Raw genomic sequence first — 27,659 nt, 5'->3', positions numbered from 1 at the left:
TTATTTTTGGTGCATGGTGAGAATTATTTTGTGTTAGCAACTATTTCCTCCGTCTCTTTTATATTACATCTATGCAAATGGGTGAAATTTAATTGAATTAGTAAATTGGGTTGAAGAATGAAACCAAAATAGAAATTGGTGATTAAAATGAAAATAAAGTACTTCCTTCGTCCCACTCGTTTTGTATAAATAGTCATTTTAATTCGTTTTATTTATTTGCATCATTTCTATTTTTAGATAGAATGTGACATTTTCTTATTTCCAATTCACTGAAAATGTCCCGTTTTTATTTTTGCTATTTTTTTACCCTTTTATCATTATTACAACAACACAAATTACACAATAACATATAAATATCAATGTCTTTTACGAAAAATAAGAGTTTTCCACCCACTTTTAAGTGGTCCCCCACCCGATTTCGTTGTAAAATTCAAATTTCCATTCTCTATGAATAGAAGGGAGTATCATTTATAGATTTTAATACTCTTTCAATTTCTCCATATAATATATTATCTCTTTTTTTAATTATCAATACTCAATTTATTCTTAATAATCTCTCTTTTTTTCTTTGATGTAAATCTATTTGAATAGAGAAAGATAAATTTATTTTTAAATAAAATTAAAAGAATAAGAGTAAAAATATCCTCAATTAAGAAAATGATGCAAATTTATTAGACAAATTATAATAAAAAGTATTGCAAAATAAAAAAGATAGGAGAGCATTTATAGGAAAAAAAATGATAAAAAGTAAATAGGTTCACACCTTTCAGCTCCCTTCCACTCTTAGCTTTGCCGGTCAGTGTAAGTCTGGACCCCACTCTCCCAACTGAAAACGACTGCAAGCAACCTGTGGTCTACCCTCTGCAACTTACACCAGTACTAAAAGTAAAGTCTTTATTTAATTTAATTTTAATTTATTAATATTCCTATTTAGACATTATATTATGCGTAGTGGACAAACCCAATATTTTTCCACATATAAATATCCTTGTTTTATTCATTACACCCTTTGACTGAGATCGCTACGCGGATGCCCACTCATCAATTCCCATTTCCCCCTCTTTAATCTCTCTCTCTCACAACCACTCATCTCTTCCTCTTTAATTTCTCTGATAATTCAAATAAAAATGGTGGATCAAGAAACTGTATGTTGCATGTGTGGTGATATTGGATTCGCTGATAAACTCTTTCAGTGCTCTTCTTGCCGATTCCGTTTCCAACACTCGTACGATTTCATTTTCTAAGTTTAATTTTATATCATATTATTTCATTTAAAAATATAGATTTCATATAAATTTAGCATTTAGCAAATAAAAAAATTTAAATTTAAATTCAATTTAAATTTAACATTATTATTATTAAAAGTAGTTAAAGATTAGGATTTGAGAATAAATTTTCAAAACTTGTAATTTTCAAATTTTTTATTAATAATTTCATAATCGAAATCTATAATTTGAAATAAAATGTTTGTTTCCAAATACTACCTAATATGATTTCCAATTAACATCCGTCTGTATATGATTTGTAGGTATTGTAGCAGTTACAACTATGGAAATCATGATTTCTCATCATCGTCATCATCAATGATGAAATCAATGGAGATATGTGATTGGTGTAAAAGCGAAGGAAGAAATAATTCATCATCAACAAATACAACTAAATCTTATAAGAGATCATCATCCATGGATCATAATCATCATCATCATAGTATTACTAATAGTACTTCACAAGGAGATCAGAGAATCAAGCGACATCAACTGCAAGATCATCACATAATCACTAATAATACTAATAATACGGTTTCTGGTTCTTCATCTAGAAATCATTCTAATAAGAATAATAGTTCTGGTATTCCGTCTCCTCGTCCTAACGCGCATCGTCGCTACAAGCTTCTTAAGGATGTCATGTGTTGATCATCGATCACTATTCACTGCCTTTGTATTCATCCCTAAACTTGTAAGCTTCTTTTTTTTTTTCTTTTTTTTTTGGCTTTATTTTATGAGTGTATGTTAAGGTAGTTATTTTTAAAATGATGACGTGTTTCGTCATGGGTGTATATTATTACGAATAATTAGGAGGTTTGATCTCTCATGCTATCTTAAACCTTTGTTGTAGAGTGTAATAATAAATAAATATTTCCGTTCCTATTAATATAATCAACCATCTTTTATTACTGATACTCACTTTAAGGAAATGGATTTCTTAGCTCCCAATAATGATTTTTGCTCTCCAATATAATAAATAAACACTTTTCATTCTCTTAAATTAAAATTGCTAAAACCTTTTGTATATGTATGATCGTGTGGAAATCATTTCCTATCAATAAGTTCTCATACAAATAAGAGTGTAACTATTAAAAATAAAGGAAGAAATTTATTATATTTAATTTAATTGCAACGATTATCCTGAAAGCTATAAAAATAAACGAAGGAAAATTATTGTATTTAATTTGAATTGCAACCTACGTTTATTATCTTCAAAAGCTCTCAAGCAGACTTTCCTTATATTAAGCTATTATAAGTTATTCTCAAACAAAATCAATTTATAATTAACTTAATATATATAGAAAATGCATACTATGTTCACATGGAGTATGTATTATTTCTAAGAATTTTTTCAAACCTTAATGATTATATTGTTCATCTAAATTATCATAAAACATCTTTTTTGCATGTTATATACACTACTATTTTATTCTCCTTATCTTTTATTTCTTTTTACTTAATATAATTTATTGGTGTACTTCTTTACATTATACCTACATAAGTTTTTTTACGTAAGATCTAGCTAGCTAATCTAAAGAAATAAAAAATAATAGCACCCATAAAATTATTCAACATAATGGTATATAAATGTTTTCATGAGTTAGAAAATTTTAACGTATATTAAAAGAGTGATATAATTTATATATTATCTGGCTTAAAAATATAGAATTCTATATTTTTCAGCTAATTGGAAACTTTCTAAGAAATACTATTACAATTAAAAGAATATTATTTTTTAAAAGTTATTGTTTTTATATAATATATACTTCATATAGTTTTAACACGCATGATAATATTACTTTGTTTGTTCATTTAAATTTACAATTAACGTTATTATTTAGAGAAGGAATTTGGTTGTCATGATAGTTAGCTACTCCTGTGGAGTGAGCAAACTTATATACCTTTTTTGGTGTTTGGCAAAAATTGGTCGTTGTGGGTATGTAGTGTAGTGCTTTGGAGGTAATGAAGTTGCACCTTAAAATGCTGTGTTTCTTCTTTCTTTCTTTAGGAGAATTCAATGCACTTTTTTTTTTTGTCTTTATGCCAAAGGGTTCATAGTACCTAAAGTTGCTAGTATTCTCAAATACATTGAAGCTTATTTATTGACACACTCAATTATTTAGTCTTAAAGTCTTTCTACTATTCCTTTTTGCAGAAATGCGTATGCTTGTAAGGTTTTACATATTTGTTTCGGAATTAATGTTACTTTTCCCATCATTTATGAGTGTTTGTCTACTACACATACGTCTCTTATGATAAGTTTTCTACTTCATCCATTTCAATATACTTGTTCTTATTAATCGTAAATATTTTAGAATGAAAAGGATAATATGCACAATTACTTGTGTTGTTTCTTTTTATCTACAAGCAATTTTTAAAACATATTTCTCAAATGTCAATACATATTTGTTTTTATATATATGGTTATATACTTTTATTTTTTATATATTCTTTATATGCAATTTAATCTATTTTTTTATCATTTATATATTGAATCATGCATAAGTAAAATTATAAAAAGTTAATATAATGAAAATATGCGATTAAATGATTCAAACAAGATCTTATTTCACTATATTTTTGCTTACACATTCGCCGCAATATATAAAATAACCTTGAACGACGAATAATACCAAATATAGCAAATATTTTAGAACGGAGGAATTATTAGTTAAAATTTAAAATTTTAATCATTAAAATTACATATTAATACGAATCTAACAAGATTAAAGCTGATAAATTACTAAAAGTTAAAATAGAAATAGCGTAAAACACAAGGTGCTCTGGATGAAAAAGTTTGTAAATAATCTATTTAGTCACCATTTATAATACAAGTTTCCTCCTTTTAGTACAAAATTCTAGAAATGTGATGTGTTTGTCAGGAATGTTGATTTCATTTGAAAATGTGGATTTGACTCAAATTTAGTGTTTGACAGTTAAAAAAATTTTAAATTTGAATTTGAGTCAAATCCACCAATATTTTAAAAGTGGTTAAAGATAAGGTTTTGAGAATGACTTTCCTAACATTATCATTCCCAAATTCTTCTTTGATGAACCGTATTTGAAATCTACAATTTGAAATGAAATGCGGGTTCCCAAATACAACCTTAAATGATTTGGTGGTTATAAATAGGGAAGATAAAGCGAGTAAAATTATACAGGTTTTATATCGTATTTTCTTTAGTTGGGGTGGATTTGGATATGAATTTTTGGTGAGTATATAGTGGGTTAACATAGGTATGAAAAGATGATCTATCCACTATTGATAGTGGGTAGATGGTGGTCATAGGTCTTACTCGCCCCGTACCCACACACTCAACCCTATACCCATTTGCTCCGCCTTATAGTTGTTTGTCGTGTATCTACAATTTCTATTTTAAATCAATTTAATACTCTATATTTTTATTAAAAGCTATTGACAAAAAAATTAAGGATATTAATTTTATTTTTTTACATTATATAGTTTAAGAAAATTTAGATATATAATTAAATTTGTACAGATTTATGGAGTATCTAACATAGGTTTAGAGTGAATATGAGGCGGGTATACCTAGTTTGCCATAGTGGGTACAAATGAGTTTAAATGCATATCTAAGCAGGCAGACATAAATATGAAAATTTTACTCGCCATGGATACTGGGTATGAAAATTTTAGGTGGACTTGTGTGTGGAGAAGGACATACCGCATGCACTTGACAATTTTATTAGAGCTTGGAAAATTCCAAGTGTCAGCTTATTAGAGCTTCGATAAATAGAATAATGTTATTGGTTTCTTTTGATTACATGACAGTTTAATTTAGGGAATAATAATATTGATTCAAATAATAAAAATTTTATAATCATACAATATAATAATCATCATAGATATTTCATGATATACCACTGAGTTTCTTCGAAATTCACCATATACCACAAAAATGTTTTAATTCACCATATACCATTGAGTTTACGTCCGTTAGCACAGAATACCATTAATGACAACTGTCGTCTGTGTGCCGTCAACACTTCCTTCCTCTAGGGTTCTCTCCATTGAATTCCTCCATTTCCCCCTCTCTCTCTCTCTCTCCTCATCGAGAAGGTATTAATTTCTTTTTAATTTCTGAATTCATCATCAAGAAAATTAAATTCAAGCTTCAAATTTTGAATTTTGAATTTTCAAATTTTGATTTGAGATTTTGAATCAATTTTTTGAATAGTGATAACAAATTCAATAGCCAAATGTCTTGTTCCCTCGTCCAATTGCTCTGCTCTTGCCATTTGCAACATAAAATCAACCAGTTTACCGATCTGAATCGTTATTAATGATCGAGGATTGGATTTTGCCAACTCTATCAACACAATAATTGCCTCCCGAGCAGTAGATTCTTGAGAAGCATTCAAAGCGTCAGGTAAAATGTTCATCATCGCAGGCAAGAGGTCCCGAAACGAATCTTTATCACCAAAATTTTTAATACACTGGATGAAATTATTCGTGCCATACATCGCCACAATTTTAACTTCAAAACTTTTAGAATTTGCAAGACAATTCAAGAAAACACTATGAATATCCTTAATGTAAGGAATTAAAGTATAGCCGATTGATTCAGGCAATTGAGCAATTATCAAGAAAGAACTCTCCTGCAAATTAACATCATCAGAAGCAACACAATTGAATAAAAAAGGAAGAATCTCAGGCCAACCATTATGGGAAACGATTGTGGAAGCTTGAATTTAATTTTCTTGATGATAAATTCAGAAATTAAAGAGAAATTAGTACCATCTCGATGAGGAGAGAGAGGGAAATGAAGGAATTCAATGGAGAGAACCATAGAGGAAGGAAGTGTTGACGGCACACTGACAACAATTGTCATTAATGGTATTTTGTGCTAACGGACGTAAACTCAATGGTATATGGTGAATTAAAACATTTCGTGTGGTATATGGTGAATTTCGATAAAACTCAGTGGTATATCATGAAATATCCGTTTTATTAATTTTATTGTATTTTAGCAAAAGACAATTTATTGTGAGCATGTCATTTGTCTTTTTTTCATTGGATAGTATTAGTGAAATTTGACTTATTTGCATTTTTTTGACTTACCATGTTTACACATTTGTATTTTTGAAAAAATTTATACATTAATGGATGCAATAAATCATAATTATTTCAATTACAATGTTATATATAAATGTATATAATTTACAAAATTATACTGAAAAATAGATAAAATACTAGAAATACACTGGTAAAAAATTATACTACAAAATCAATTACATTCATTCCAATTATACTGCAATTTATTAAATTATTAGAAGTACATAATTGCCCTTTTCCAACAATAGTTGTTAAAAACTTAAATGACATACTTTTGTTTAAGGTTTCAGTCATTTACATTTTTACATTATAATAATTACAATTTTAAATTTTAGAAAAATGTCAAAAATAAATTAATGCAAAAAAAATCAACCAACTTCAATTAGTGTAATGGCAACCAGACTATCTTAGCTACCAAATATAGTCCAATAAATATCAATCAATCAAAAATATTGTCTGATTTTCTGTAATTTAACTATTTCTCTATAAAAATAAAAATGTATAAACACTTTCATGGTAGAAATTACAATATAAATAGCCTCATATGGCTATTCTAATTTTTTGCTCATACTATTTCTCTTCTCTGAACCTTTAGTATTGTTTAATAATACTTTATAGAATAACCATGAATTTAAATTACATTCAAGAATTTCATAATAACAAGGAAACATGAAATATTAACGACTATTAATTAAAGTTAAGAACAAACAGTATTCCATGTTGGTTTGTTCCTACCTTATCCTATTTTTAGTCATGGACAATTTTACGATGCCAGTTCTAGAGTGACTAGAAGGAAAGAACTAAGAATTCTCATATACGACAAAGATGGTCTAATGTGTCATCATACTGAAATTGTAGTATCTATAGAGGTGTTTCAAAACCTATAAACTCTTTATTAACAACCTATTTTGGATTTCTTTATATTTAATTCTTTTTCAATTACAATATATATATGTAAATACTTTATTACCTATCTTCATTTAATATTTGTGTTAGTCTAAATTTTCATTAAAATATTAACATATTATAAAATCCTTGCATTGCACGGGTTTTTATATTAGTAGTTACTAATAGAGTAATAGTTAAACATCTTAAAACCTCTAATATTTTGCCATTTGAACAATCTTATTAAAAAAGTGCCATGTAAAATTTGACTAACTCTTTTAATAATAATCATTTGAACAAAGACTATTTTGAAACCTCTAATATTTTGCATGACTAATCTTTTAATAATTGATGATGAAATATTATCAATTATTATTTCTAGGAGGTGTTCATGTCGAGCTAAAAAAAATATAGTCTTTATTAACCACGATGATTTCGTAGTTCATTTTATTTCATGTAACCAAGCTTAATCATATGATTAAGATTATTAAAGATTTTGCATGACTGTACGAGCAGAAATTGTATACTACATGTTATATTTGGGTCAGTGCTAATAGACCATCGTATACTTCCGACGTTAAAAAATGGAATTATATGTTTAACATGTGCTTCTACTTTTGTGGGGATGAAAACTTAGTCTTAGATCAACCTTAGTCTAATTAGATCCGAGAAAAATAATTTAATTTGAATTTGAGAAATAAAAGTCCGATTTTGACTCCGTTTATATACTTTGAGTCAGAGTCCGAGTCGGATAAAAAAAATCCAACAATCTGACTTGACTGACTCTATTAAAAGCTGACAATTGATTCTAACTTGTGACACGTTCTATCCTAGGTTTGTATATAGATTCGCGATTAACCACCCATCATTGAATAAACAATACTACCTCTATTTTCTGGAGTTTATTATTGAAAATAATATTTTTCCTTACAACATATTACCTTATTTATTACTTTCAATAGCAAATTCAAAGATACATATAAATTTGTATAACTATGGACAAAATTTAAGCATAATGACTTGGGATGCAAACGGGGCGGGGCGGGTATTGGCGTTACCATCCCCATCCCCATCTGGTAAATCAATCCCCATCCCCGCGGCGGGTATAATTTTTTTCCCGGTCCCCGCCCCGATGGTTTTGTACCTAATACCATCCCCATCCCCATCCCCATCTGGGTATCCATCCCCGTCTAATACCCATTTTACCCGCCCCACCACCCGTCAAATCCCCGCTTAATACCCATCTGTGTCACATATTTATTTTCAAATCCCCGTCTAATCATCACTTAATATCGCCTACCTCTACACAACTCGTAATGAATATAAACAAATTTTATTGAGAAAAAAGGATAAAAAATAGAAAAAATATGATTATAAACCTTACTCTAAAAAACATGATCTTAGACCTTATGAAGTAGTATTCATGGCTGAATCACATTATGTTTTTATTAACACTCATTAATTCAACTAAATGAACCGCTAATAATATCAGAATAATGAAATATTATTGACGAAACCAGAGATCCGATCAAATTACAAAACAAACATTTTACCAAAAACCTTGTGAGCAAATGAAGCATCATGAAAATATGAAATTAATAACAATATAATCACCCACAATACATAAATTTATATCCAAACTTAATTATAGGTGTAAAATAATTCAAGGTTTTCAGAAATTTGAAAAATAATTTAGTGTATTCCAATTCTCAAAATTTGTACATTTCGTGGGGCGGGGCGGGGCGGGGATGGGCGGGTATCACCTAAAACCCATCCCCATCCCCATCCCTGCGGTGGGTATGAATTTTATACCCGTATCCGCCCCATGACCCATCAAAACCGGGACCCATCCCCGCCCCGATGGGGCGGGGATGGTGCGGGTCTCCTATTAGACCCGCCCCGCCTGCATCCCTAATAATGACTGTTTATTTATAAACATCATGGTCTAAAAAACCCTGGAGAATAATTAAAGGTTTATTAAATCATTGATATATAATAATAATAATAATAATAATAATAATAATATGACTTTATGATTGAATATATTGACTATGTCCACCACTTGATTTCAATATAATTATATAAGAAATAGTAGTATGAAAGTATTAGCTGCTAAGGTTGGTGGGAGAGTGGGCTCATTTAAAATTAAAGGTGAGAAGCAATAGAGTGAATTTTGGTGTTATGTGTGTGGAGGATGGTTTGATGTGTACAAAGATAAAAGCTTTATTGCTTCTTGGCCATTCAATATCTAGTCTGAAATCTAAGATTCTAACCGTCTCTTTTTATAGTTTCTTTCTTATTTTTATGCTCCCATCTTTTACAAACTTCTTTTTGTATGAGGCATGCCCCAGAAATCATGTATTTTTCTGTTAAGAGTACATAGTATTAAGGATTTAATCATAAGTTTAAATTTTTTTGATCAGTTAATTTCTTGACATGATATCAGAAGTCAATATGACAACAAGTTATGGGTTCGAATCTCAACCACTTATCATTTAAAGTGTTAGCGTCAAGTATGAGGAGGGCTTATGCTGCATCCACACTTTTAGCCTAAAAGGCTCTCGCGTGTGAATACATATAATGTGTTAGATAGAGTATATAAAAAATTTTGAGACCTCAACTATCAGCTTAAACTTTTAATTGAGTTGATTCTTTAAATGCTCAAATTGACATGACTTCATTCACACCAATTTCATATTTTAAATTGTTATTTTATTTGTCGTCATTCTCTATTAAAATAGGCATTGAAAAAAAATAAGGGAAATTCCACATGGTAACCTCAAGGTTTTGGGTTTTCCACGTGGTAACCAAAACTTTTAAAAAGTTCACGCGGTAATCCTGAGGTTTACCAAATTGTTCACCATGACCTTTTGACACATAAATCGTTAGCAAATGTTAATATTGAAGCTTTAAGGCTGTTGTACGCCTATTTATGTGATTCACCATTTCAAATGCTATCAATTTCAACCTTTTTCCACAAAACATAAACCCTAACTCTACCACCTTTCATCCAAATGATATTTTTTTCCCCCAAATTCAAAGATGGTAGAGTTAGGGTTTTTGTTTGGTGGAAAAGGTTGAAACTGATGTCATTGAAATGGTGAGTCGCATAAATAGGCGTACAGCAACCTCAAAAGCTTCAAAATTAACGTTTGCTAACGTTTTATGCGCAAAAAGGTCACGGTGGAAGAATTTGATAAACCTTAGGGTTACCGTGTGAATTTTTTAAAAGTTTTGGTTACCACGTGAAAAACCCAAAACTAGACCTGATCATGGGCAGCCCGGCCCGAAAAAGTGAGGGTTTGGGCAGAAAATAAGTGACCCAATTTTTTTGGGACGGGTTTGGGATTGACGTTTGGCCCGCGGGCTGGCCCGGCCCGGCCCGCATCAAGTGGCGTCCATTTTCTTTGTGTTGAACATTAAAAGATTTCATGAATTTGCAGTCTCTCTTCTCTTGTGAGTCATTTGAGAAAACAAAAGCAGCGAAGGAGTATGTGATTGCTGGTTAGGCTCCAAAGGTGAATGCATGAATTCTTATAATCACTTGATAAGATGGTATTAATTAGTAAAAAATAAAATGACAATACATTCTAATGGAAAGTATTTGACAAGGTTTATAATTATGCATATCATAATACTTTAATGGTTTCTTCAAAAAAATTTAACCTTTTAAAAACAACATTTTTTTAAAGATAATAATTTATTTTTTTATAACAATGTAATTCTCCTATTATATTTTTTGAAAATTAACACAAAAATTTATTCTTATCAATATTTTAATTATGTATAAATAATATATAACATAAGCCCGTAAGCCCGTAAATTAGGGGTTTGCGCAGGAACTTTTAGGCCCGCACTTCGGCCCGACCCGTATCAATGGGCTGTTTTTCTCCACCCGATCCGGCCCGATGTTTGATCAGGTCTACCCAAAACCTTAGAAATACCACGTGGAATTTAAAAAAAAATAATATTCGTTGAAAAGTATTCTTAGAGCATAGTTGGTAAATCACTTTTGATTGAAAAGTATTCTCTATTTAAATAATAGATTGAAAAATAATTTTATAATTATTATTTTAGAAAAAGAGAATGAAAAAACACCTAGAATTAGAGAACGCAATATATATTTATTTGAATTAAGAATTGAATTGAATTAAGAACGTATGGAAATTAAGAATTCAATTGCAAACTTAAAATTTAATTTTGAATTTCTAAATTATGAATCTCAAATTCAAATTCATTGTTTGGAAAATTTTAGAATTTTTAATATCATAATTACAGATCCTAAAGTATGTTTGGAATTATTGAGATTTTCAATTTCTAAATTTCAAATTCTAAGTAGTATTATTTGGCAAAAATGACGAATTACTTCCAAAATTCGATATTGACATTGATTAAACATAATGGTTCAAAAAAAATTTTGGCAAAATTTTGTCCTTACTTAACCCGATGACCCGATATTTATCCGACCTTGGAATCGACTTAACCCGATTTCTAAATGAATTTAAAATAATGTAAAACTCAATGTGGACACAAGATTCGATTTAGAACCAACTCGAAACACCTAACCCAAAATTGATCCGATGATACGAATGAATATCTATAGGGAACATCTCCCATATACAACAACACATTGCCAATGCTACTATAAGAGACCCTGCCAAGAGACCCTTCCATAGAGATTAGTTATATGCATATCGTGTCGCAATGCTATTCACCAAGCTAAAATTTAAGAAAAAAGAAAGGTTTTTTATTTGAATAAAAAAAGGAAGAAAAGGGCATTCAAGTAACAGTGTTTTAAAAGCCTTATAAAATGCCACACAACGTTCTGAAACCCAACACACATGCTCCTGCCATTCCAGCACATAAGAAATAAGTTGTTTCTAGAGCTTGGAAGTCTAGAGCTTGAAGGTGGTGCACAGTTTTTAGAATTGAAATGACAGACCTTGGGCTGCCATTTTATTATGGGGTATTTTAAAGAGGATTGGAATTGAATTGGAATTGGGCCAAATTCTAAAATTCAATTTTATGACCTTCCAAACAAGTGAATTGAGGCAATTTAGAATTTACAAATTAAACTTCCATTCCCAAACACACCATTAACTATTTTATATATATAATGGAAAACACCAAGTTTCTTCGACTTTGTTAGTGGTTTTCTTGTGCATAACATCGATTCAACTCATTCAGCAGTAATAGTCAAAGGTTATGATTAGAAGTGTTTAATGGGTCTGGTGTCCGCTAAAATTCCGTGACCTGGTCCATCATAAAAAGGGTTAATTAAGCCCATTCATTTTTTAAAGGATTGGACTATCATAAAAACTTGTAAGCAGCCGTCTCACGCGTGCGACCAAAAAAATTTTATACTTGCCGAATTCAAGTCTTAAAGCACCCATTTTAAGACCTAAAAAACTAAATCTAACACTTAAAACCCTTACTCCAAGCCTCAATCTTCCTTCTCTAGAGGCTTATTAATTTGATTTTTTGGCCAACCCTTAGAACACCCATTCCATCACTTAAAATGTCAATTCTAACTCTTAAAACCCCTACTCAAACCCTTAATTTTATATTTTATTTACCTACTGCAACTGTAAAATATCTATTTTAAGACTTAGAATATCTATTGCAACAGTTAAGTTTGTCAAATCTAAGACTTAAATTGCCTATTTAAGGTGCAAAATGTCCAATTCAGGCTTAAAAATGGGAACTTTAAAATTATGGGCTGCACCCGTGACTTCGTGAGTGGTCGCACGTATGCGGCTGTCTCATAGGAGATTTGTTGTTGGACTATTAACGGTTGGGATCAATTTAAAAAATTAGCACGCAGCTCAAAGTGGGCTTTAACTGGTCGTTTATTATAATGATTATTGTTTCTTAAGGGCTCGCTTGGATTAAGTGTAAATATTTAAGAGAGTAAATAAAAGTCAAAGTTGAAAAACAAATTAAATTGGATAGAAAATTAAAGGAATTTGATTGTAAGAGAGGTGGAAGAATTGGTTAGAATGTAATAAAAATGAATAAAACAATTATTATTTCCCTCATATTGGAGTATAAATTTACCCTAAGGGTGGGTGGATGAATACTTTTCTCCAAATGAGGAAAATCATCATCCTTTTTTATTCATCTTTTTATGTTTACTCTCATTCTACATCTTTCACAAGTATTTCAATTACTTTATTTGCATCTCCACTTACCGTTAATTTATTTCACTAGTTTGACTTTTTTTACCCCTTAAATATTAATACTCAATCCAAGCGGCCCATAAGCCAAACAAGGGTCAAACGCTATAACTAATCTTTTCTAAGTTTTAAAAATTAGGAGGGGGAGCGCAAGCGATTGTTGTGGTATAGGCATCATCGAAGATACTGGTGACAAGTCTGCCGGTGTTGCGAATTGCTTTGCAGTTAGATCAGATTGCTGAGGTTTGAAGTCTTGGAACATATAATATAAGAAAATACTTCTAATAATTATATTATATAGTATTATGATTAACATTTATATAATTAAAATTTTAAAATATATGCTATATTAGGTACAACAAGTCTTGTATGAGACTGTCTTACCATTAAATAGGCTCATACAAACAACCCTAAATATTTATTTGGAAAAAAAATAATTGATTTTTAATTTAATAGATCACAATACATATAAATGTCGTAACTGCCGTGTATGTACTATGGCTTCATAACAGCCCTGATCTTTTTTATATTAATAATGAATTTAAAAAAAATACTTGACAATTACAAACAAGTTTCAGTTAAGTAGCCATAGTAGTACTCTTCAACAAAGAAAATTAGCTAGTGTTTATACCTAATAATCGCGATAAAAAGTCCATTCTTCTAGTGAGTACCAAGTTCATACTTTATTAAAACACACCTCTACGTTTTCACCAACATCGAAAGTATGACCTAAAGTTCAACCATTTTACATCATAATATTTTGAAATCTATCAACACTATTGTTAGCTACATTTTATCTTTATTTTTACCCCCATAAGTGGCTTGTTTAGCGTGAGGAAACTACATGTTATCGCATTGGTTTATTGGATTTTACGCTTGTTTTGTTGCTTTGGTATTTTTATTTCATTTCAGGATCTAATCATCAACACCAAGCACAAACTAGCCCCTTTGGTTGCATACATTGCTCACCTAAACACCTAGGGCTCAAAGAAGTGAAACATCATGAGCCAAGCCACAAGAACAAGCCAAAAAGAAGCCAAAATAGATCCACTCGACCAGAATAGGCTCGAGCCAGAAGCTGAGTATTACATATCTGAAGCTCGCTCGACCGTCGAGCAAAGTTGGCTCGGGTCGAGCGAAGTGATTCAAACTTCCAGAACTTCTCATCATCAGCAAGATACAATCCAGGTGTACTATACATCCGCTCGACTGGTTGAACAAGATGGCTCGAGTCAAGCGGAGCTAAATTTCACATTCTGTCTAATTTTTAAAGTTTCTGATGTTGGACCTAATGGTGGCTGACTGGTCGAGCGAGATTTGCTCGGGTCGAGTGAAATGGGTGGCAGCAACATGTGCGATCTTTTTAAGCATCATTCGAGGTCCAATTACATTTGTTGCTTCTAATTGTTGCTGCCAAGACTGCCAGCCACCCTACCCTATCCACTAGGGGTGACACCCCCCCTCCTTCTACAACCTAGGGGTGGTGGAGCAATCATGAAACCACCACCCCCCACTTGTTTGTGAAGCCTATAAATAGAGAAGTGGAAGAGGGAGCTATAATCTATAATCTTAGTTTTCAACTTTCATTTTGAGTAATTTCTATTTATTCTTCAGAGCTTTGCTTTCATTTCAATTAAGAATCAGTGTTAGCATACTTTCCCTTTCAATTCAATTAAGTATTTTCACTTTCCAAATACAATCTTAACTACATCCTTTATTGTAATATTTTGCAACTTGGAATTCTTCAACCATTGATGTACTATTATTAAGCTTTTGGAAGGTATTTCTTTGAATCATCAAATCATCTTGTTCATCCTTAGATTGAACTTAAAAGAGTAACTTCTATCCTTACTTATATTGTTTTCAATTCATGTCATTTAGTTATCTTTGATTGTTTGCCTTTAATTTCATATATTCATGCTTGTAGTTCTTCAACTTATATTGCACTCATCTCTTTAGGATACTCTAGTTTAATTTATTCATCTATGATTCTTGGCTTGTTTGCAATCTACAATTTCAATATGAGCATGAGTGAGTAGTTTGTTCTGGCTTAGGCTAGGCATCATCACTATGTATGTAGTTTGAATTATCTTTCTTTACCTTTGGCTTGGTTGTGTTGTTTATGGTTTAAGATGAATTTTGCTATCATGTTGTAGTGTAGTTGAATTGAGGGCGAGAGTCGATTTTTATCGATAATCTATGCTTAAAAGTTAAGACATCTCCATGAGAATAGGTAGATGCTTTGATTGGAAATGTAAAATGTTTGCTTCATGTCGTAAATTATGCTTACCTCCATGAGAATAGGTAGTTGAGTATGTTTAGGAAGCTTTTGTTACTCGAGAGAGAACATTATTATCTATGATACGTTCTTCCCCATAACAAAATATCCATGACCTTAGGTTAACGTTTAGTAAACACTACTTTGGTGAGAAAGTCTAGCCTATGCTTGTTAGCTTATTATTCATTTTATCCTTGCTTTTAGTTCATTGTATCCTTATTTACTTTTATGCTTTAAGTACTTTTAATTGCTTGTTTTAATTATTTCTATCTCCAAACATCATATTATACGTTTTCGAACACACTAATCGATCGAGAAACTATTAACTTAACTCCCACTCCTTGTGGATTCGACCCGTACTAGCCGACGTACTACGCTACGCCGTGCACTTGCAGTATTACTATTGAAGGACGTAAAGTCTCCATCAACTATCATTTTAGCAAAGATTTGACGAACATAACTTTGGACTCATCCGGTACACTGTAGAATATCTCCACCTTCTTGTCATCTAAGCCAATAATTGTGGTAGCTTCGACAACTTCTATGGGCGTCAATTCTTGCAAACTACTCAATACTCCAAAAAGGTTAGTTCTCTTCTCACCTATCACCACATCTCGTAAAAATGATTTCTTTGTATCCATCATGATTGAAGTAGACTCCTTTTCAACATCAATCAAAGCTGTCAATGCAATGGCCAACCTACCAAGCTCCTCATTTTAAATTTCCCGTCTTCTCTTACGATCTCCTCGACCACTTGATTGCCCAATCGTCTGAGTTGAGCTAATAGCATCATCATTCTTCTTTGTCTCATTCTTGTCACCTTCATCATCATCTTCGGGCCCCTTAACTATACTTCCACTGGCACGATCTTTGGCGTAAATCTCACAGTGCTTGTCATAAGGAGGAAACGACTTACAAAATAGAGCACAAGCTCCATCTTTGCCCTAGGGCATATTTTACAATTATATATGAATCAAATGAAATAAACAAAACTAATAGCAAAGCAGATTAATAGCTACTGTTAACAAATTAAATAAAACAAATATCTGAGCCCATCCCGTAAAGACTTTCTTTTCATCAGTGACCATCTTTGTAGCATCATTCCGACCAAAACCACTAACTTGCTTCTGAATTTCAAGAATATATCCCATTTGTCTCTAAAAATCTTAATTTTTGATTGACTATGTGGCTTACCCTTCAATCCACAACAAGGAAATCGCTCATTCATTTTCTTTTCAATATAAGTCTGGTAACCCGTCCTATAGCCTGTGTCACACTTCCAATTTGAGTTCTACATCTCAAGTAGAATGTCAACAATGCCATTCTCCTCCAATGAAGTCCACATCTTCTTATTTTTTCCTTGACCTCGGATCTCATCACCCATATCTATTCAATCAAATTACAAATAGTGACAACTCCTCAACAAACAATAATTATCAAATAACAATAACTATTTTATATCAATTAAAAAATAAGTAGCAGCTATCAATTTGAGTTCTACAACTCATGCTTGTACTTCAACATAAAAACTAGTCCTAAAAAGACTAAAAATTGAAAAACCAACTAAAATAAGAAATCATCAACGCACTAATGTACATCATTACTGATGTCTCCTAGCTAAGAATGCATCATAATTTTTTTTGAGCTAATGTGTTTCTAACGTTAGTCCATTCTTTAGATGCCTCACAATTTTGAATATAGTCTCCATCATCTTCGATTTCATCATTCTCTCCTTTCTCTTCTATATATGCATCTAAATCAGCTTCCATTGGATCAATGCTCATTTGTTGGCGAATAAGGTTATGAATATAAACACAACCCAATATTATATCTATTTGAGTGCTAAGAGGGTACTTGGTTCCTTTGGCATGAACTTCCTATCGTACTTTCAACAAACCAATAGCACGTTCAATTACATTTCTAGCTGAAGCATGCCTTATATTAAACAATTCTTCCTTAGACCGTGGTTGCTCCAACCCCATTCTCCATTTATGATAAATTGTTCTTCTATAAGGTACAAGAAATCCATCATAATATTTATATCCTGCATCCCCTAGAATATAATTACCTTGGTGAAAAAAGTGAAAAACCAATTAGCTAAGCTAGATTATTGGCCATTGCTGCTCCCTTAAAAAATTATTTACATATATAAATAATTTATTCTTGACCTCTAGCCACTTTTAATCCATTGATTCTATTTCAAGCACTTTGAAGTACTCTTCCACCGGCAGTTGAACCTTCCCAACCAGCCAAAAAATATATAAATTGCAAATCTGGTGCATAATCTCCTAAAATATTGGTTGAGATGGTATTTTTTTCTTGACGTATGACGTAACTTATGTACTGCAGGCACATTTACATCAATCAAAGTCTCATCAATAACACCTATACAATTCTATAGAAAGAGGTGTAATTGATAAAAGTTAGAGATGGATATGTGTTTCCTATTATCATCATCATCATCATACCCAGTGTATCCCGCTCATAGAAAACTATGGTCAAGGTATGGGGAAGGAAAAAAGACGACAGCTCAAACCCACTGAGAAGAGTGCGGTCAAAGAGTCCTTCGGCTCGAGAAAGGTCTTCAAAGAGAGAGAAACCCGACCTTACAAATAGAATAAATAGAATACGTACAAATAACTAAAAATAAAGATTAAAGTAATGAAGGAAGTAAAGAGCGATAATTAAAGGCAATGAACAATAACAAACAATGGGTAAAAGGGACAGATTTAGTAATTTAGGACGTGGATAAGGCACCACCAACTGCCCTTATCCCTGGTCAGGTCCTTTTCATCTCATTTAATTTGTTCATGTAGGTCACTTTTAATCTGTTCCTTCTACGTTCTCTTAGGTCTTCATTGACTTCTCTTACCCAAGCGAGTATGAGTTGGATTTTTTTTTTTAAATTGATTACCCCACTCCTTACTCACCATACTACCGTCATTTTCATCTCATTCTCCCTAAAAAATTTATGAACTCCATCTCCCTCACATTCTCTTCTTCCTTAACCTCCCTTCCTCACAAGAACAACCAGCACGAGCAACAAAGGCCGCCAGCCCACGCCAGCAGCCTCCGACTTCCAGCAGCCGCAGCCGCAACTCTTTCACGCCACCACCAGCAGGCCAAGATAGCCTGTGCACGCGTTTCTTCTCCTTTTTCCCCATTGTTTTTTGTGAGCCACTCCTATTCTTCTTGTTCCTTAGTTCTTGTTTGTGATTCATTTGATTTGTGTAATTAATTTCATACTTCTTGAGTTTGAGTTAAATGTATTGGATTTTGTTGTGGGTAAGAATTAAAATGGTGATTCAAGCATATTTTAATTTAGGGTTTTAAATTCATTGAATCTACGAATTATGATGTTAAATTATGTTATAAATATAATCTATGAATTATTATGTTAAATTATGTTATAAATATTGAATCTTGATAAAAATTAGTATGGATAAGTATTAGAAGTGTGAAATAAACATGAATAAGTTAAGGTTTGGATTGGGATTGAGAATAAGGATTAAAGAGTGTATTCAAGATGTATTTCATTTGTGTTAAAGTACATAGACAACTACTTTATTGATGATGTTATTGGAGTTTTAATTTGGTCTTTATTGTTTTAAGTGTTGTTGGATAAATTTTTAGTAGTTGTTAGCCACTCTTGGTATCAAGTTTGCTATGGATAAGAGTAGTAATGAAAAATCGAACATGGATTAATTAAAATTTGTTATGGGTAAGAGTAGTAATGGTAAATTAAACAAGGATGGACTTAAAATTTACATTAAGAAGGAAAATATTAGTAGTATGTACTACTTTTAGGGTCTTGGTGGTATTTTATGGTTAGGAAAGCTTTGTTAGCAATTATTCTTCCTTTCATTTTTCCTTATAGTTTTATGTTGAAATGTCGTCCTACTTTGTTAAATGAGTTGTTAAATTGATGTAGGATGGTTAAAGACTAAGTGCACTTCATTTGACTAAATAATGGTTTAGAAGTATTATAAATAGCGAAGAATGAGAACTTATGGATGTGGTAGTTGATTAGAGTTGTTTTGGACAAAATTTTGTTGACTTGTTGTTGTTGATATTACAAGTATTATTATAATCCTTAGAATAATGAGTCTTAGTTCTTTTCATATCCTTGCAATATGTATAATACTACTTAACAAATGTGAATCATATCAATATTTCAATTTGGATTGTCACATGTTTAATTTATTCACAACATAATTCTCCTTATAATATACTTTATTATTGAATTTATTTGGGTAGCTTGTTGGTCTAGATAGGCCTTTCGAGTTATGAACTGGAATACCACGTTGTTTTATAAGCGATGCTTAAGTATGGGTTGATGAGTGCTTGGATGTATTAATGTGCAAAAACTTATGGATGAATTAAACGACACTTTTCATAGTATTAAGTAGCTTTTGATGGGATTAGACTTATAAGACTCACTTTAAATTTGGTAGGTGTTCACTTCATGAGAGGTCATAAAACCCTGTATTGGTGATTCTTTTGACTTTTGCAGAGTGTCAGCAACTTCAGGTACGTACACGCAGTAATTAACTATTATATTCATTGTTTAAAGTATTATCAATATTTCGTAATTATATGCATGGTATTAGAATTATCGAGCGCCGGAAAGTAAACAATGCTATTGAATAGTCATAATAGTGGTATAGGCAAGTAGAATGAAAGCATTAGCTGTATGAGCATACTTTTGTCAATAGGTGCCGGGTGGCCGATACCGCCCCTTGACCGAGATGTTACCACGCGGGCCTTGCAAACCCCAATATGGTGGCCTCTTCACTGGACTGGTATCCCAGTGTGTTAGTTTTTCCCAAAGCTAGGACCAAAGAGGGTCAATTGGAGGAGGTATGAGCTCATACTTTGCCATGGGCGCCGGGTGGCCGATAACGTCCTTAGCCGTGTCACTATGCCATGAATAGAGAAAAGATCCACTACTTTTGAGTATACTTCGAGGGATTAGTAGTTGAAAAAGAAATCATGAGTAAATATAAGTGTTTATACAGATGAGTAGATTCGTTATTGCTGTGCTATGTCGTCGTCTATCCCCTTGTTCTATGATTCTAATTGTTATAGTTCTTTGATTACTGACGTGTACTGTTTGTTTTCATTGTTGATGGCTTGTCTTTGATGGCCCTGCTATGATACGTTGGTCTATGATCTTACGTTGAGCAGCGGGGTTATCATAGATAGACATTACAGGTGTGATGGAGGGGGGAAATGAGTGAGAATCCTGAAATATACAATAATCTTATACTCTACATGTAGTTTGTTTTTAATTAAGTGTCTATGTTTTAAGTTTGAGGTACATGTCCTCCTTGTATAAGTCTTTTTCCGCTGCGTTGTTTTTGTAGTTTGTATGATTTAAATAGTTATCGTTTCTTTCTTTCTTCAAACTCAAGCATTTGCTTTGGAACCAAAGCATTTGCTTTGGAACCACGATCCATGCTTAGCATGTCGACGGAGGATTAGGCAATGGACTTTCCACCGTGATATTTTGTTACAAGGCCGATGATGCCTCTCCTTGATTATGTTCTAGTGCGCGTTTATTTTCTTTTGGTGCGTCCAATTTCAAGGTAGATGCTGCCGAAATTTATGCAGGATTTTCTTGGGTCTCTTCCTAATCCTTTATTTAAATTATTCCAACTTCACCTTTTCTTGTTTTATTCTTTTTATATTTTTTTTATGTAACACCCGAATTTCCTCCGTTCCCTTGCGGTTTTGGTTCTATATAGAGGGTCAGAAATTCTAGGGTGTTACAGTATTCATCATAGTGTTACCACACATCCACCTCAGCATACACATTTTTGTTACTTTCATCCTTTATTCGAAAACCTTCTTTACGGGCCAACATTTTGTCCCATACAATGCCGGCCTAATCGCAACGCATTAAATTTTACCTTTTAATCTTCTCAGGAACTTTTTATCACAAAGCACTCCGGCTGCTGCTCGTCATTTAAGCCAACCTGCTTGTATACAATTGGTAAAGTCTCCATCAATCTCCCCATTACTCTGAATCACCGATCCTAAATATTTGAACTTGAACGTACATGCAACAACTTTTGCTCCTATGGTCATCTCTGGTTCCCCTATCGATTCTACCCCATAGAAATTTCATTGCAAGTATTTTTTCTTCGACGGCTTATGCCCAACTCCTTACCCTCCAAGGCTTCTCTCCACTCTTCCAATTTACTAGTAGCCTCCTCCTTGGATTTGCGACCAAAACTATATCGTCGGCGAAAAGCATGCACCATGGTACGGTCTCTCAGATGGATTTAGAGATTTCCTCCATAATGACCGTAAAAATGAAAGGACTTAGTGTTGATTCCTGATGTAGTCCCACTTTAATAGGAAAAGACTTTGTCATACCCACCGGTGTATGTATGTTAGTCGACACTTGTCATAAATATCCTGTATTACCTCAATGTTTCCTATCTAATAATAAATACAAGGTTTACCTTGAACCATTTCCATCTTTCATGTGTGTTATTCTCAGGAATCGGTTCAGGTTTCTTGAGGAGCAAACACGAAAGTTTTAACACTACTTTTAACACATTATTAAAGTGCTTACTTATAGTTTCTCTCGACCGTTGAAAATCATATTTTATTTCCCTAGTCTTCTCCACAAATGCAAGTAGATGCAAAAAAATAGCAACCGCTTCTTCCACTAACATGTTCTTAGTATCCCTTAACCTTCCAACTTCACGAACTAATGAAACAAAGATATTTAAAGTGCGACGATCCATCCTAAGTTGCTCAATGCAAGCAATGTCACTCTCCACTGTCATTCCATCTAAATGTGCTAATCTATGGATTGGATTATGCAGACTAGGATGCTTAGACATCCGAATTCTCAGTCTTACTAAAAAGGAGGATTATCCTAATCAAAATCAAGATCATTACTCTTCTAATTTTTCTTCGCTTCAAGCTAACCAAAAATTAAAATAAAGTCTGCTTAGGCGATTGTTGAAGACGTACAATAACTACATAAAACATAGCATAAGTAGATGATAAGTCACGAAACCATTCAATCAATTCTAGTTAAGACCAAGATGGAAAAGGTCTCTCTCAAAGAGCCATGGCCTTCAATACATCTCTCTACTCCAATAATGTACCCAAAAATGTTAAAAGAGGCTCTCCGAGATCCAAGAAGGAAAAGGGTAATGGAAAAAGAAATTTCAGCTCTTGATAAAAATGAGACATGGGTGAAATGTGAAAAACCACAAGGCAAGAAAACAGTGGGACGTAGATGGGTTTACACAATCAAGTATTAAGCTGATGGGACTATTGAAAGATACAAAGCCAGGCTAGTAGCACAAGGATACACACAGACATATGGAGTCGACTACTCGGAAACCTTTTACCCAGTTGCTAAGATTGTTACTATTCGAGTCCTGTTCTCCATTGCTGCAAACAACGATTGGCCTCTACACCAATTCGATGTGAAAATGCCTTCTTACGTGGGAAGATAGAAGAAGAGGTATATATGAAAGCTCCTCTAGGCTTCTCAGGTGATTATAAACCAGGAGAAGGATGCAAGCTGAGTAAAGCTCTCTATAGTCTCAAGTAATCTCAAAGAGCATGGTTTGGGAGATTTACTGCTGCTATGATAAAATTTGGGTACAAGCAGAGTAATTCGGATCACACGCTGTTTCTCAAGAGGTAGAATAATCGTATCACATGCTTAATAATATATGTAGATGATATGATCATTACAGGAGATGACAAAGAGGAAATTCGCAGTCTTAAAGAACAATTGTCGTGTGAATTTGAAATAAAGGACCTAGGGCAACTAAAGTACTTTCTTGGTATTGAGGTCTTGAGGTTAAAAGGAGGTATCTTCATCAGTCAGAGAAAGTATTGACCTGTTCGCAACAACGGGTATGCTCGATTGTAAGCCTATAGATACACAGATTGTGACCAATAATGGTCTTCAGATGATTGAAGGAGATAAACTAGCAGACAGAGGGAAATATCAGAGAATGGTTGGGAAACTTATCTACCTATCTTACACACGGTCAGACATTGCATATGCAGTTGGGGTAGTAAGTAGATTTATGCATCAACCACAAATACACCATATGACAGCAGAGATGAGAATTTTAAGGTATTGAAGGGTACAAGCAGCAAAGACATTCTGTTCAGGAAGAATGATCATTTGGATCTCTTGGCTTATACAGATGCAGACTGGGCAGGAGATCGAGATGATAGGAAGTCCACATCGGGGTATTTCACTTTAGTCGGGGGAAATCTTGTCACTTGGAAGAGCAAGAAGCAAAAGGTTGTGGCCCTATCTACTGTAGAAGCAGAGTTTCGAGGAATCGCTAAGGGAATAACTGAGATTATTTGGCTAAAGAAGCTCTTAAGTGAACTTCATTTTCCGTTAACAAAGACTTGTAAATTGTTTTGTGATAATAAGGCTACAATTAGTATATCTGAGGAAATCCAGTACAACATGATCTTACTAAACATGTTGAGATTGATAGACATTTCATCAAGGAGAAATTGGAGAAAAAGATGATAAGTCTTCCTTTTGTGAGATCAAAAGATCAGTTGGCTGATATTCTCACAAAGGCAGTAATATCAGAAGTATTCGAGCAAACATGATGTAAGTTAGGTATTAGAGATCCGAAGAACTAATTTGAGGGGGAGTGTAGAAAAGTTAATATTAGTGAATATATTTTCAGCATAATTAGTGTGATTGTATTCTCCTATAATTATTCTAATTGTTATTGTTTCCATAGTTAGCTGCCTAGTTTATGTATTTATAGGGAGTCTCTGTAATTATTGAAATTCAATACAAAACAATATTCCAACCTTAAAATCTTTATTTTCCGCATTGTTATTGTTTTCAAACCCCACGTGCATAACTAAGTATATCAGCATTCTTAATTGCTGCTCACGGTGTTACAAAATCGATAGCTTAAAAGTTTTTGATTTAGTTATTAGTATAGAAGGTACAGTCTGTTAGTAGCGCCTTTGCCCACAAACTACATATTACTTTTATGATGTAGGCATCCCAGTGGGCTGGGGTATTTCATTTTCGTACTTAATTTTGTTTCTTTCGTACCAGATTCTATATGTCACGCAGAATAATATGGATTTCCAAAACTTAATTTTTTGCGTCCTTCACTAGTAGAATAATCTTTATTCGTATCTTCGTTTTGAAGTTATTTATATTTTGTATTGGAGGTTACTAATAAGAAAGTTACAAATAACATATTATTTGTATTTTTTATAAACTAAAGATACATATAATAGTTATTTGTATCTTTGGTCTTAAATAAAAGATACAAAGAACTATTATTTATATGTTTTATTTGAAGCGAAGATACAAAGAACTATTATTTGTATCTTTTGTTCAAAACGAATTATATCCCTTTATTATTTTTTTAAAAAATACTAATAAAAATGATAGATGACAAGGGATGAAAATTGTAGATAAATAAGAAAGTAGCTTATGTTGAAGTTGAACCTACATCCTCTATGCAAATGCATAGGATTCTACCAGATTGAGTTAATAGGCTAGTTAAAACTCAAACTATCTAGCAAGTAAAACAAATTGCTCAAGACAATGTTAGACTATCTAGCAACACAAACGATAAGCCGAAGTGGTCAGCATACTCCTACAGCAGTTGACTGAGCAACACCAGTATCAATCTGACCAATAATTCAAACAATAAGCATTCAGTATATAGAAGACCCACCAATACGTGTTTATAGAACACCAGCAGAGTGCAAGCAATCAGTACAATACTAATCTTAATGCTGTATCACCAGACATCCTTTTCATCTGAATTGTTCCTTCCACTTAGGGGCGGACCCAAAGTAGGTGGTGGGGTTGCATATGCAACTCCATTTAAAAAAATTTCAAGAAAGTAGTTATTGGGTTTTTGAACCCTTGACCTTTTGATAAGCATAAATACTCCAAACCACTAAGCTACAACGCTCACATGTGATAAGTTATAATTTTAACTTTATTAATACCTATGGAAGTAAATCTTTGCCTATTCAATTTACCTCTAATGGCTGTTTTGTGAATCTTGTCTAATCCGAAACTTCCTCCTTCGACAGTTTACACTTCACAGTCACGAGTCAGTGAGTCACGACAGTCGACAACACCCGTTGCCAGCCTGAATCCTTCTGTTTCTGACCGTGGAGGCGTGGCTTGATGGTTGACACAGTGACGCTGCCGCGGTGCCGCCTCGGGGAACAGACGAACAGTCGAACAGAGAGTCGTGAAGAATCTGCTGTTTCTTGAAATTCTGAGTATAATTCTAACATTCCAACTTCATCATTGATTCATTTCCATTTGGGTATAATTCTATGATTATGAACAAATCATTTTTATATCATTTTATGCGTAAATTAGAATTTACGATTTGGCCATTTGGGTATTAAACTATTATTTGTTCTAATTGTTTTGTGAATTTAAATTTAAATTTGCTTTGGTCTTTGGGTATAATACTATGTTAAAGTAAGTTTGATTTGGTTTTGGGTATAATTCTATGATAATTGATAAAGTAACTTTGATTTGGGTTCAATTTAATTTGTTTTTAATAATGATAAAATTATTTTTATTTGGGTATTATTTGTTGTAATTATTTATGAATTAGAATTTCAATTTTCTTTAAATAATGATAATTAAATTTTATTTACTTTCAATAACGATTTATGATAATTCAATTTAGAATCAGAATTTGTATTTATGTTTGTTTATGATTTTAGTGATTGTTATTATGAATAAAATTGAAAAGCATCATTTTAATTATAACTTTAATTAACTTATAAAGTACAATGATAACTTTAATTAACTTATAAAGTATCAAGATTATTTTATAATTTTGTTGTATTGATTTTAGGATGATGTGATTAAAAGATTCAACTATTACAAATTTTTTCCAAAGAGAAAGCGTGAAGAATCTAAAAGAACTTCTCAAACACCAAATTAATATCAAGAACCTATTCCAACTTCTACCCCATTTCAAGACAATTTTGAGTGTGTTTCATTTATATCCTGCAATTCTTGATGTCCTTGGATTCTATCAAAGAAGATACTAACAGTATTGAACGGTTGAAAGTGGAGTCCATTGCATTTGCACTTACGAGTTTTGATTTTATTTTTGTAGCACAATTGTTTGACAATTTTTGCGATAACGAATCAATTAAATTTATCATTACAAAGAAAGGAGCAAGATATTGTGAATGCCATGATTACTTGTTAGTGTAACTAAAAAACAGTTGCAGAAGCTTCGAGATGAAGGATGGTATAGTCAAGTGGAAAAGGTCACCTCATTTTGTAATAAGTATGATATTTTTGTTCCTAAAATGGATGATACATATGTTCTTGCTGGACGATATAGACGTGGTCAAGTGCAAAAAAAGTAACGACCAACACTTTCGAGTAGGAGTGTTTCTAAGCTTGATTGATCAAATTATATTGGAATTAGATGATCGATTTGATAAGATAAGTAAGGAATTTCTTATTTGCATGTCATGCTTTCACCCAGAAAACAAATTTGCTGCTTTTGATTCCAAGAAGTTTTTGCGACTTCCTCAGTTTTATCCTAATGAATTTTCAAATTGTGATTTATTGTACTTTGAGTATCAACTTGAAAATTTTATTTATGATGTTCGAAGTGACGAAAGATTTTGGGGCATAAAGAATTTGAATGAGCTTTCTATAAAACTTGTTGAGTTGAAGAAGCATTTGACACACGTGAAGGTTTATCTCCTTTTGAAATTAGTGTTAACTCTTCCTGTGGCGTCAACATCAGTTGAAAGATTATTTTCTGCGATGACATTTATCAAGAATAAACTCCCTAATAGTATGGGTGATGAGTTTCTAAATGATAATTTAGTCACTTATTTGCAGAGGGATTTATTTGAAAATGTTCATAATAAAGATATTGTTAGACAATTTAAACATATGAAACCTTGTTGAAATGACCCTATATAAAGGTAAATAG

The 27,659-nt window shown here is 32.4% G+C and overlaps 2 protein-coding genes across 10 annotated transcripts in view; both read left to right on the top strand.

Moving 5' to 3' along the window:
• The first annotated feature begins 968 nt into the window (after window positions 1-968).
• On the top strand, window positions 969-5,433 carry LOC130810313 (uncharacterized). Of its 2 annotated transcripts, XM_057676323.1 has the most exons (3): window positions 969-1,225; window positions 1,529-1,956; window positions 3,421-5,433. In XM_057676323.1, the coding sequence occupies exons 1-2, from the start codon at window positions 1,128-1,130 to the stop codon at window positions 1,911-1,913; spliced, it is 483 nt and encodes a 160-aa protein (XP_057532306.1). In that variant the 5' UTR covers window positions 969-1,127; the 3' UTR covers window positions 1,914-1,956; window positions 3,421-5,433. The 2 variants fall into 2 exon arrangements, with proteins under 2 accessions (XP_057532306.1, XP_057532305.1); XM_057676322.1 differs by lacking the exon at window positions 3,421-5,433 and having other exon boundaries at window positions 1,529-2,507.
• Window positions 5,434-18,611: 13,178 nt separating this feature from the next.
• Window positions 18,612-27,659, top strand: part of LOC130810312 (uncharacterized) — a 23,417-nt gene continuing 14,369 nt past the window's right edge. For 5 of the 8 annotated variants that reach the window (XR_009041023.1, XR_009041025.1, XR_009041022.1 and 2 more), the window contains exons 1-3: window positions 18,612-18,850; window positions 20,133-20,208; window positions 25,765-25,959. The gene's annotated coding sequence lies outside the window, so the exon portion shown is untranslated. Of the gene's footprint in view, window positions 18,851-20,132; window positions 20,209-25,764; window positions 26,007-26,552 lie in introns of all 8 variants that reach the window. The other 3 variants (XR_009041024.1, XM_057676319.1, XR_009041026.1) reach the window with 2 other exon arrangements.

The sequence above is a fragment of the Amaranthus tricolor genome, chromosome 4 (assembly GCF_026212465.1).
Source record: "Amaranthus tricolor cultivar Red isolate AtriRed21 chromosome 4, ASM2621246v1, whole genome shotgun sequence".
NCBI classification, from domain to species: Eukaryota; Viridiplantae; Streptophyta; class Magnoliopsida; order Caryophyllales; family Amaranthaceae; genus Amaranthus; species Amaranthus tricolor.
The sequence above is the reverse complement of the archived record's forward strand: the minus strand, read 5'-3'. Positions and strand labels throughout refer to the sequence as shown.

Coding starts and splice junctions, on each gene's coding strand:
- LOC130810313 (XM_057676323.1), top strand. CDS start 1,128: ATGGTGGATCAAGAAACTGTATGTTGCATGTGTGGTGATATTGGATTC. Junction 1,226..1,528: donor CGATTCCGTTTCCAACACTC/GTACGATTTCAT, acceptor TATGATTTGTAG/GTATTGTAGCAGTTACAACT.